At 42.4% G+C, this 12,643-nt stretch overlaps 1 protein-coding gene across 1 annotated transcript in view; it reads right to left on the reverse strand.

Annotated features, from left to right (window-relative positions):
• The window catches only part of AMFR (autocrine motility factor receptor), a 28,655-nt gene extending 21,779 nt beyond the window's left edge, over positions 1–6,876 (reverse strand). The window contains exons 1-4 of the mRNA XM_066194391.1: positions 6,514–6,876; positions 4,941–5,033; positions 2,972–3,136; positions 1,011–1,163 (exon numbers count right to left, since the gene is read on the reverse strand). Coding sequence (XP_066050488.1) covers positions 1,011–1,163; positions 2,972–3,136; positions 4,941–5,033; positions 6,514–6,726 — 624 coding nt within the window. The 5' untranslated portion in view covers positions 6,727–6,876. The remainder of the gene's footprint in view (positions 1–1,010; positions 1,164–2,971; positions 3,137–4,940; positions 5,034–6,513) is intronic.
• Positions 6,877–12,643: the final 5,767 nt, after the last annotated feature.

Consider the following 12,643-nt stretch of genomic DNA (forward strand, 5'->3'; position numbering starts at 1 on the left):
CTGAGGAGCAACACAGGCACCACAACACTCCCTGATTAACCCACCCCGAGCTGGTGCAATGCTGATAATCCTTCTGCCAAGCCAAGATAAGAGACATGGCACCAATGAGACCCCACCTTTTAGAGACAATGTTAAATATTCCAATTCCCTTCCGCTGTTTAATTACAAATCTGGTCTTGCATATTCTCATATTCATGGAAAAATAAAGTGATGTATTGAATGACCAAACTGTGGTGTGACAAGCACCATATTCTCCTACTATCAGTTGTTTTCCTTTCTGCTTTCTAACTCCAAGTATGATTTCAAGATAGGAAGAAGAAAAATAAATTGCACGTTATTTGTTATCTAAACTAATGATATGGTAACACAACATACTTGGATCGGATTCCAGAGGATCACTTCCTCAGGCAGAGTGCAACAACCCACCACAACATCAAAAACACAGTGATGTCCACTCCACAAACATACTCATGTTTAGTCCACAGCGCAAAGTGTTCAGGAGTGCACAAAAAGGCTTTGCTAATCTCAACTGAGACACAACTCGATACACAAACATAAGCAAATGCCAAGAGCATGCCTTAAGGAAAGGATGTCTCACTCCTTTTGGGGAGAAATGAAACAGAAAACACAACCTCAAAGAAAGAGGCTGAAGTGCACGTTACACTTTCATACACACACTCTCCGTCTCTCAAGCGCTGTTTCACCAACCCTTCCTGCAATGCTCATGAAGCACAATCATTACTTTTTCATAAGCTGTCATTTGATTTCAGCATCATCTTACGGGTCTATCCTCTCATTCTCTTCTTCAGACTAAGATATTTTTCAGGGTTAAAGGCTAAAGAGAGAAAGCATGCCAATCTGGCAACTTCTGGAAAACAGGGGAGGATTTGTTTGTGTCTTCAAAGTTTCCTTCTTATGGGAATTAAAAGTAAATCCATAGTACCAGGATACCCCCAAGTGAGGGGTCAAAGGCAAAGCAGAAACCACAACACATATAAAGAAAGTCTCACCTCTGCTGCCATGAAAGCCAATGTGTGCATGCCATGGGTATAGCCAACAACTCCACAGACAACTGCTAATCCACAGCAGGACAGAAGCATGGCTATGAGCAGGGCCAGCACTCTGACATGGCTGCTCATGGGTGTGGTAGGAGAAAAGGAAAGCTGCAACACAAATACATAAATACATGACGGGTTTAAATGAGTATTTCATCCACCCTGCTTTCCCTTGTTACCTCACCAAACAATTCAGGAAACAATTCAGGAAAACCTTTTGCTTTTTAGCATAAGACCAATTTCACAATGCAATATAATAAACTACGAAGAATAAATCTAAATCCACACACTATCCCAAAACCTCATTCATGTAACTGTCATTTACAATCACATTTTAACAATCAGTTAGAATTTTTTTTTTTACAATTATTATGATTATTTGAGCTGTTTAAATCACCTGTGCAAGAAAACTAGAGACACTGCACCAAATCCACAGCATCTTCTTAGGATTAATATTATAAAGACATTTTATAAAGATATTTATTATAAAGATATTTTTATTATAAAGCATTTTATAAAGACACCTAACCTAACAGATACTCTTCGAGCAATATTTTGCCAATTTTTCACCAAAGAGCTGATCTGAATTTGTCCAGCTTGGTCTTCTATCCCATAGTTCTTCTACTGTCATTTTCTTTTCTTAAAAAAACATTTAAGCTGCAGCTAGAGACTGTTGGACAGACTCTGCTGATAAACAGTTCTGTCATTCAATAGCATGCAAAGTGTGCTAAATCTCTAAACTACCTTAACAGAGGGCTATACCTAGTCTGTCTAAATCAAAGGCAAGCCAAGGGGATGTTGGTCCATCCTCTTTTTTTCCAGGGCAGGATGAGAAGGAACAGGACAAGGAAAGAAGGAGTTGCCGAAAGCTTTACTCTGATCTAATTAACCAAGTTGATTCCCATGTTTTGTTTCTAAATGGGTGCTTTCTTACTTCTTTCTATCTGGTTCAGCTCCATATGCTGCATCTTCACAAGGCAAATCATACAAGTATCATTCGTCCAAGCAAAAAATGACTACGCATGCTTTGAATGCAAAAGGAATATAATAAGGATTTCTTCCCATGTGACCTTTGTTCATTCAAAGCTTTCTGAACAACACTAAAAATACCAGATGTCTGCCTTGCTCACTGCTGTCTCAGTTTTCCTAATCCTAGCCAATTCAGTTTAAAATTTAAGTGCTTAGCTACCTGTGAATTAACAGGCCTTACTGGACATTATTTTTACAAAAAACCAACAAACCTGCAAAGCCCAGATCTACCAAAAAGAAATTAATGGATTCAATTCAGGTCAAACTTCTATGTCAGGAGAGCAGACTAGAAAAATGCAGGCCCATTACAGTTTAAAGGCCAAGATTTACTGTTTAAATTGCAGTTTCTTCTTCCTTGCCTAGCCTTCAATTTCTGCATCTCTACCTAATTTATTCCTGGTATTAACAGAAAGTGACATGTAGCTTAGAGAGAAAATTGAACAGGATATTGTAAAGACACTGGCAATCAAAATTCAGTATATCTAAGTGAGTGTGAAACCTGAGCACAGGAATCTGCAGAAACAGGTTCCATAGGCCAGTCCTAAAGGGCACCAATCTAAGGGATGTTCTGATAAGATACCTTTACTAAGGAGATCTATGAAGCCACCTCATGCAGTTATGTAATAGTAATTACAGGGCTCATATAAGGAGCAATTTATTAAAGAAAATAAGTATCTTCAGCTCCATTTGTCTCATGGGAAAACTGAAGGAGTAAGATTGACACTGTACTTTAAAGCAAGTATCTGAAGCTAATGGGAAGTGCACGTGTTCAGTACCACAGGGTGCAGAAAAGGTCTAAATGATCTGTTTGTATCTTATCTGAGCCAGTGCCTGAACCAGAAAGAGAATTTGCAGGTCCCAAAAGACAGCCCTTGATCAAAACTTACATATTCAAAGCGATCCTTGCAGAGCTGAACCATCAGATGGAGAAACACAAGTCCAGAGAACCAGAGGCACCACATCACTACTTCTTCCACTGTCTGAACATTCAGCACACCAAAAATGAAGATGAACTTGTAGAAAATGAAATTCCAGAATTTATCCTTGAGATGCTGTAATGGAAGAGACTTGGTTACTGCAGTGAAAGCACTGACAATCCACACACTGGAGAGAAGGAGGGGAAAAGAGAAAGGGAAAGGAAAATAAAAATCATGGTGGAGGTAGAAATGCAACAACACATTAGCTGAAATCCGCTGCACACACATCTTGAATAGTGTTACCCTTACTCAAGTAACAAACGTATTAAAAATACTAGCAGAACTTACTGTCTATCTAGTTTCTGGTACCATGGCAGCATAACTGTGCTACACAGCACTCAACGCAGTTTCCTGCTACATTCCCAAAACAGTACTCAACACAAAGCAAGTCTGATCTCAGTTTGAGTCTTCATGCCCAAGCAACTCAGCTACCAGGCTGCAAACACACAGTCCTCTCTGCTACAAGAGCTGCCAGTTTTTCAAGATGCCCAAACTGCCTAGCACCTGGCTTCCAAAAACCTGCCATGAAGTACGGATGATTAAGAAAAGATGACAAAGTCTGTTCTTAAGAATCACAATGCCTACAGTGGAGAATGAGATGGATGAGCAATGAAAATAAAACCATTCCCACACATGCAAAGTATGAAAGAAATAATATAATGTTCTCAAGCAGCAGACAGCAAGCCAGCTTGGAGGGGATAAAAAAAATTATGAAACAAAATGTTTTGTTAAAGCACACGATGAAGTCACCAGGAGTTTAGTTAAGACAGGCCCTGAATTCCTTAATGAGGCTGCTGTTTTGAGCTCACCAGTATTAATAAGCAGCTTTCCTTTACATGACAATTGAGGCAAACTCCCACTGTCCAAACACAAATGGATCCATACTGCTACTGCTTTTCACTTCAGTTTTTAAGAGGGAAACCATCACCAGTTAAAATTCCACACCTTACAGTCAACATGGACTGGAAAGAAAATCTGGCCCACTGCAGTTTGACAGTGCCTTGGTTTTAACACACCACTCAGGGCCTCTACAAGGTATGAATTACAAGTACAATAGGCTTTGAGAGATCCACAGTTACTAATGAGGCTTTGTGTGCCTCAGTTCTGGATGTCAAAAATCATCATGGCCTGATTCCTCCTAAAGAACTCTTTTTACAGACTTTTTTATAAATATGTAAACACACTCCAAACCATTGCTACTGCATTTACACAAGCAACCTATGCATTTGCCTTACTTAAAAAAAAAAAAAAATAGAGATACTATTCAAGATCCTGCTGCTGCTTTCATCTTCTGCAGGATCCTGTTTTTAAAAACACTGGGCTTTCATGGTTCTCTTGCTGAATTTTTACAAACATTCCACATAGCCAAGAGCAGGACTATACAGTCTCAGTTTTCAGTCCTGCTCACCTCCTTTCTCTGGGGATTTTCTTGCCTACTCCCTCTGAAACCGGCAGGCTGATAAACCATCCACTCGGTGTATGAGGATGAAAAGCATTTTTCCAGCAGTCAAGGTACAAAAGAAGAGGGAACTCAAGACTGCCAGTGCTGACAACTACAAAATGCAATGGAGAAATGCTGCCAGGTGCAGGCAGGATAGAGAAGAACATGTTACAAGTATTTTGAAGTGAGGTGCACTTGTAAGAAATCTGACAGAGTCCATTAAAGAAACAGGATTTTCAAGTTGACTGTGGGCTTAGAAAACACAATGCAAAAAATTCCCTTAGAAATAAACCAGAAGCTCATGGCTGTGGGTATACTACCTAATAAAATGGTAAGACATATATTGTAAAATTTATTTTTCTTGTGCAGTTTCAGCAATCCCATATATAAAATCACACCATTTGTCATGTTTCACAGTTTCCTTGTTTGCTGTCTCACCTGCCTCTCGCTGACACGAAGAGGACCAAACACCATACACTGGATTAGCTTTGCAACCAGCATCAGAAAACAGCAGGCAGTATTCACTAGTACCTGGAAAGCAATAAAGCAGTCAGCAACAAATACTTTTGCCCTATTTAGAAGAAGGGAGAGAAGGGGAATGAACGAGTCTTAACAAAACCTGCCATTGTTCACAGAACAGTCTTAGTTGCCTTTTTTTTGGGTGAAATTTAAGCCTGGCCTCTTCCAAGACACATGAAATATCTGATAAGTCACTTAGCTGCTCTTTTTTTTTTTTTTCTAGAAATACTAACACAGTCAGTTTGATACAGCAGTAAAGCCAACAAACTGCTCTACCTCTTCACAATAAATTATTTCATACAGATTAGCAAATTGCATAAAAGAACATGGGGACAAAACTTAGAGATCACCAAGATGCTCATTTTGTTTAACATATGGCAGATGAGAAAAATCCAGTTTGAATCTGTTGTTACAGTAAGAGGATTCAGAGGTTGCCTCAAAACATGCTGAATAGCACACACCGCTTCAGTAACAACACTGCTTGAGGCTTTCTTGGGAAACTTTTTTACAGCAAAGTAGCAAGAAGCAGAACACATGGGCCGGGGAAAACTGCTATCTCACATTTGGCAAAGGCACTTGTAATTAACTTTTGACCTAAGCAGGACGCTAAAAAGGCGAGAAGGTGGATGATGAAGCCTCGCCCTGTCACTTCCAAAGGACATACAATAAACTTGTCCAGGACTCTTAAGGCCCCAAGACCAGGTTTCAACAGGATGAATGTGTTTGGAATATTAAAAATCAGCACCTCAGTCAAGCAAGTATGTTGTGAACCAAATGTCCAACTACTGTCACCTCTGAGTGACAGACAGATGAAAAGTTCAACAGCAACAACACAGCAAGGTTTCCAATATCCCCTTGCTGAGCCTTTACTTCAACTACAAATCAGTGAGCCAAAATTCGTAAGCCATTATGAGGTTTGGGTTTAAAAAGATACAGAAAATTATTTTCTTTTTTTTTCCTTAAATGGTGAGAATGTTTCCTCTTACCTACAAGATTTTCAGTGTTATTAAAAAATAACTAAATAAATAAATAAAGGCAAGGCTTGAGCTCGAATACCTGATAGCCCCTTACTTAGATTTCTGGCAGAGCAGGTCGGGCAATGCTTGGAGAAGCTTAAGCCCAGCAAGAGCCTGGGACCGCGGCAAACGCTCCCAACAGCTTCTCCCAGACCCGCGGGCAGGACGAGCGGGGGGCGCTCAGGGAGAGAAGCACAAGCCGCGGGCTGAACTCTCGGGGTGCTCGGCTCTAACACTGCCTCACCGCCTCGGCCAGGCAGGAAGGGAAGGGGCTGCGGAGGCGGCCCGGGGCGGGCAGGGGAAACCGAGCCGAGCCCCCTCTTTATTCCGCGAGCAGTTTTCAAACAACAATAACGAGACAACCCCCGGGCGCCGCCCGCCTCCCCCCGGCCGCGGGGAGGTGGCGGCAGAGGCGGATCCCGATGCCAACCCCGCAGGCCGCGGGCCCGCAGGCCCCTCCGCCGCCCCGGGCTCACCCAGACGCAGAGGCTGTCGGAAAGCAGGTAGTAGGCGACGTCCAGGGCCCGTGGGCCGGAGCAGCGCTGAGGCTCGGTGCCCGCCGCCTCGCCGGGAGCCTGGCTGAGGGCGCGGTAGGCGCTGAGGCCGGCGCCCAGCAGCGCCAGGGCGCTGAGCGCCGTGTAAGTGCGGAGGCTGGGCCAGGGGAAGCGCTCCAGGAACAGCAGCGGCATCGCGGAGCCGTCTCCACCGCCCGGCCCCGGCCCGCCGCGCTCCCCCGGCTCAACGCCCGCCCCGCCGCCCCTCCCCGGGGCCGGGCGAGCCGCCCCCGCTGGAGAAAGGAAAGAGACCGGGCCCGAACCCCCCGCTCCGGGCGCCGCGTCCGCCCGTCACCCCGCGCGCTGAGTCACGGCCGGGGCGGCGCTTCCACCGGCCCGGCCCTGCCCCGCACCCCCCCGCGCCCGGGACAGCGGCCGCGCCGCCGGGGCCGCGCGGGGGGAGTACAGGGGCCCTCGGGAGCCCCAAAGCCTGCAGGCAGGGTGGCAGAGAAGAGCGCCTAGAGACTGCAGGAACAGCGCCCTTCCACAGGCAGCCTGGAACAGGAATTAGTCTCACTAACTACCGTGCGGTAAGCAAGGTGAGAGGTGCTCTAAGTGCCAGGGCTCAAAAGCTGCACTCTGCTCCTTGTTCTTGCAGCACCTGGCTTCCAAACTTCCACCTGCTCTTCCTTACTTCCACGGGCAAAAAGGGTTCTGTTTTCCACTCTCCTACTATCTTTATTTCCCCCAGCTGGCAGCTAAGAAACCATTCATTCTACTCACCATCTGTCTGGACCTTCCATCCATAGGACCAGAGTGAACAGCCCGTGCACTACCTTTCCCAGCATTTTGCAGTACATTTGCCATACTGCACAGCTTCAATTTGACCAAAGCACCAAGCTGTCAGGATTGTTCTGTACATTGCTTACCAGTGCAGATGGCAGCAGAGCCAAGCACTTTGGCAAGATTCAGTTCTCTTGGCAGCAGGCACTCTCCAACCCTGCCTCCATAAAAGAGGACAGTGCACAAGCAACAGTGCATCTTCTGATCAGAGGCAGAACTTTGAAACAAATCTTTTAAAGACTCATTAAGCAAAATTATGGAAGACTAAAAGCATTGGGAAGTGTCACATCCAACTGGACTTTGTTTAGCCAAGCACGTAAAAACCCCGGAATTAGAAAGATTGATATTTACTGCCTACAAAAGACTGAAATGTTGAGAAAAAGCAGAACTGTGGGTATCCCTTGCAAGATGAGACAGCACAGGACAGCATAACATGGAACCACTTGCATGTAGCATTGGCTAAGTGTTTCAGCAGGACCCTAATTCTATCCCATAGCTAAGGAAAAATATATAAAATTAACTTCACTTTCCCTATTTTAACGACATCTCAGACCAGTCCAATAGAATTTTTGGGGTTGTTATTGTCTTAAGGGGGCACTGAAGGAGCAGATGCATGCTGCATCTCCTCCAAGCCCTGAACAAACACATCAGTTCTGGTAAAAACGGTAAAGGCTACACTTGCCTTTAAGTACTCATTCTCCCTCAAAAAGCAGTTCTGGTCTCCAAGTAAATTAAAACTCAAAATGATATTGAACCCACTTATGCTATTTCATTTCTCCCTGATCCTAGGGATATTCCCTGCTCATGGATAGAGATCACAGCATCTGAATGGGCCCTGACTGGCTTAGCTCCTCCTCATCCCAAGAAGATTGGTATTCCTGAAGAAAAGTAATAAAGTTTAAAATATGCACCTAAAAGTAGGAGACAATAAGGAAAAATAAAACAACAAATAAATAAAAGGGGAAAAAACCTAGAAACAAACAAAACAAAAAAAAATCACCAAAAAAACCCACCACCCCAACAACGAAAACCAAACCCAAGACAAACAGAACCTCAACCATATTGTTTAATGTTGTACAAAACAAAAAATCGGTGAGTATTACAATGAAAAGGGACTTGTAGCCCATTGCCATCTCTCTAGCTAAACAGTTGAGATTCACTTCTCTGCTCATACCATAGAATGTTTAGTGGCCTTCAGGAACAGAATGACTTAAAAAAATCCTTGTGTCACACGTATTCGTTTCTCTACAGTTCAAAGCTGTGCTCACAGAGACGGCTTCTTCTACTGGAGTCTTCAGGTATATAGGAATTCAGTTGTAAATAAAGTTGAACCTAAAATTAAAAGGATTATACCAAGTGAGGGCATTTTTGAATGAAAAACAAATGTTTTGTTTCTGCTCTGGATAAGCCTCCACCTGACAGGACAAAAGTGCATTTTTTAATAAGACAACTTTACAGTATAGCAGGGAGCATATTTTTAACAGCCAATCCTACACTAGCATTGCACAACTGTCTCTTATGGTTGCAGAAGAACTAATTATTAACATTTCATCTCTTACAACAGGCTCATAGATACATAAATCACAGTGAGAGTTACATTCCTCCATCAGCAACTCTTTTGCAGCATTTCTGCTACTAGGCCAACCTTACACGTTCCAAGGGGAGCATACAGACATACTGAAGAGAGAATTTTTCCCTATTAAGTTTCATAAATAACTGTGGAAGCAAGCATCCATTTCAACTTCCAGACGTCCAGCCTTTGGATGTATCTGTTGCACCACTACCCAACCTGCGTAACAGTGTTTTGCTGGTACTCAAGAGGAAGTACCTGCTATCTTTAGAGGAGGGGAAGCCAAAATTTGGGCTAGAGAGAAAAATACTCAGCAGGAAACAAGAATATTATGGGCAACACCAGTGCTAACATTCTGTTAACATACTTTTTCATCATAGTCAATGCATGACAGAACCACTTCCCTGAGGAAGAGCTGGCAGGCTGTGGGACTCCTGGCATGCCTGAACATTCTCTTAAGTAAGAGACCAGTGAGCTCTGGAGAGACGAGCCACAGGCCATTTCCAGGTAAGAAAGTCAAAGCATGTATACATTGCAAGAGAAATAAAAAAAGACAGCTGTCCCTATAGATATTTGTGTCATAAAGATGCTACACTTCATTAACTCTACTGGAGAGTGTGAAAAACCAGCCACATTTAACCAGCACAAAGCTGTGATAACATGCACACCTAATTCAGTGCTTCAAACTCACGTCCTGGCTTTAACTCTCCAGCTGTCCCCAACAGCTACAAGAAGCTGTTTCTCAGTCTGTGCAGAGCCTCATCCTCACTGTCTTCCATATCTTCCTTAGCCACAACTGCTAGGTAGGACTTTGGTGCTAGGCAGTTGTGATCAGAGCATCAAAAGTGTCCATCACAGCTCATCTGAAGCAGAATCTTTGGGATAGATGCCACCTTTTAAAGTTGGTTTCTGTAGCACCTTGCCTGGCTCTGGTGTCCCACAGCAAACATGTTCCCAAGACCCACTATACGAATACAACACACCTGCTCAAAAGTTGAGGAAGGCTGGAAATAATGGGTCCATATCCTGGTGCATTGTCATAGAGCTCGAACAGTGGTGCAGCAACCAGCTTGTAATTTTTGGGGACTGCAAACAAAGCTAAAAACAAATACAAGTTGATGAATCAGAAAAACTAGCGCATTCAGCCAAGGTAACATTGTCCCACATAGGCCTCAAAACAAGTTCACTACAAGGAGCATTCAAGCAGCTTTATTTCTTTAGTTAAATGTGGGATTCACATGCTGTACACAGACTGACACAGGAGCAAGAATGAAAATTTACAAGGAGCTCATATTCAAAGGATCACCTACCTTCAAAGCAAATACCAGCATTTAACTACGTTAGTGATCAACTACAAACAACTAGAAGCATACAATCACAACTTGGTTTTCCTTGTGTGAAATGCAAGCATTTAAACATTGTTACAAATATAATGCTGATGCAAACAAACACTCACCCTTTTCTTGAAGCTGGACCAAAAAAAGCTTTTTGTGTTCTTTTGGTTTTGTAATATGAGCTGGGATATATGGATACTAGAAGAAAAATGGTAAAAAAACAGTTGTACAGAGCTTTGAAAATATTGTGTAATCTTAAGTGCTTACTTTATCAATTATCGAGCCCTGTACAAGCTTTCAGTGTGTCATATATTCTTCCTTGGCACCAAATAAAGAAAACCATTTTCATAAGAAAGTACTTAAGAAAGGAATGCTGTTGCTGTCACAGCTACTGACAGGCTCTAAAGTGTCACCAATACTCACAAGCAGTTAAAACAACCCAATAAACCAGAAATGCATAAAAGCAAACTAAGCAAGATTTTTCAGTATTAAAGCCCTTAGAAATAGGGTAGTGAGACTAATTTATTCACAGGGCATCTGTTCCATAAGCAGCAGTGCAAGAGTCTGCATTGTGGCTACAAAAGGAATTTAAATGGTGCATCTGTCTCAGAATAGAATTGGAAGCTACTACATCCAGTAGTTTCTCATCCATCAGGACAGGTATGAGAAGGGAGTCAGGAGTTTCCATTAATAAAAGGTTGTAGTTTCTCTTCAGTCATAGAAGGAGATGAAACATTTAAACCCAGGAAAACTAATTGCTCATGCAGCAGGTACTCAAGAAGCCCATCTGTAAGGTTGAAGGCTTTTAGAAGTACAAACAGAACTTGACCAAAGAAGATGGAAGCCCACGGGAGTACTCACCTGTGGAGGTTCAAAGTTTGGTCTCCACCAGTTGCCAATGCAGTCATCAATCACCCAGTCCTGCTGAACACCATCCTGACGACCCAGTATCTATCAAAAAATCCAGTACCAATCAGACCTCAAACTGCCTCAAGGAAATTGTTAGTAAACACATACTGGAAGCACAAAGATTTGCTGTAATATGTGTCTGATGTAGTTCGTAACTGCTCTGAGACAGCTTTCAATAGAATTGTAGAGTATTTTTGTATGAAGTGAGATTTTTTTAGTAAAAGCCTCACCTGGTAGGACAAAGGCACTCTAGAAAGCTTTTCAAAATCTCTGCTGTACTCAGTTGGACTGAGTTCTATCAGACAAATGGGAAGAATGAAATACATTGTTACATTATCTAGCAGAATTAATTTAGCTACGTGGAGAAAATGGTGAATTGGGAGGACTATCTCAAAGGGAAGTCCCCATCAGTTGTCCTCCACAATATATTTTATTGCTCATCTCTACACTCACTTGCCTGAAGCCAGTCAGAAAGCAAAGCTGCAAATGAACACAGGACTTGAGCAGCGGGTAGGAGTCAGCCACGCTCATGATGCAGATAAATGAAACCTTGACTGCTTTATTTGTTAACTACCTGAGAACATCACAAAAGCAACAAAATAACAACAGTGGTAAGAAGACTACCCTAATGCTTTTGCTTATTCTGGTAATTCTAAAATAATGCAACATTCTGCTATAGCAACATAATGAAAGAAAACAGACCTCTGTCATTAAGCGTTTAAGCCCTTCTACTTCATCTTCTCCTGGATTCAGTTCACCACCAGGTCTGTTAAAATAATCAGTCGTGAAAGCCAAAGTTATTTTATTGCATTTACCAATCTTCACAGGCAAGTTCCAGTGTGCTTCCAGGCAGGGAGTGACAAATTCACTTATGGCTCTTAAGTCAGAAGTTCCAAATCTAGCTTTGCTAGATTCTAGATTTTGAAGATAGCAGGACAACTTTCACCAAAACCTAAACTGACTATTTATGTCCCTTATAAAAATAACCATTGCATAAAATACTTCCAGTTCAGCAGAACAAAGCATAACAATACACATGATAATAACTGGGACCCTTAAAGGGTAAAGTTTTGAGAACAACAACCAGAAGCTGAAGGGCTCTGAAGAGCTGTAAATACTGCCTGTACTTGTTCTTATCACAGAACCAGCACTCACTGAAGCATACAGAAGGCAGAAAATAAAACTCATGTGGGGAAATGATGCAGGATTTCTCATTTTCATCATTATAGCATTTTGCAAATCATTTCAGTCTTGTCTAGTTTGTCCACAACAACGCTTCAAATCAAGATGTCAAAAACAAATCTAGATGTAAAATGAGACTTAAAACACACACACAAAATTGAGAACAATATAAAATGTTAAAACATAAGAACAAGATCACTAATAGAGTAACATGAGACAAATCAAGCCCATCTAGTTTAAAAAAATCACCACCGTCACTACAACCACATTCAAA

The sequence above is a fragment of the Chamaea fasciata genome, unplaced genomic scaffold (genome assembly GCF_029207755.1).
Source record: "Chamaea fasciata isolate MVZ Bird 193981 ecotype frontalis unplaced genomic scaffold, bChaFas1.0.hap1 SCAF_12, whole genome shotgun sequence".
Lineage (NCBI taxonomy): Eukaryota > Metazoa > Chordata > Aves > Passeriformes > Sylviidae > Chamaea > Chamaea fasciata.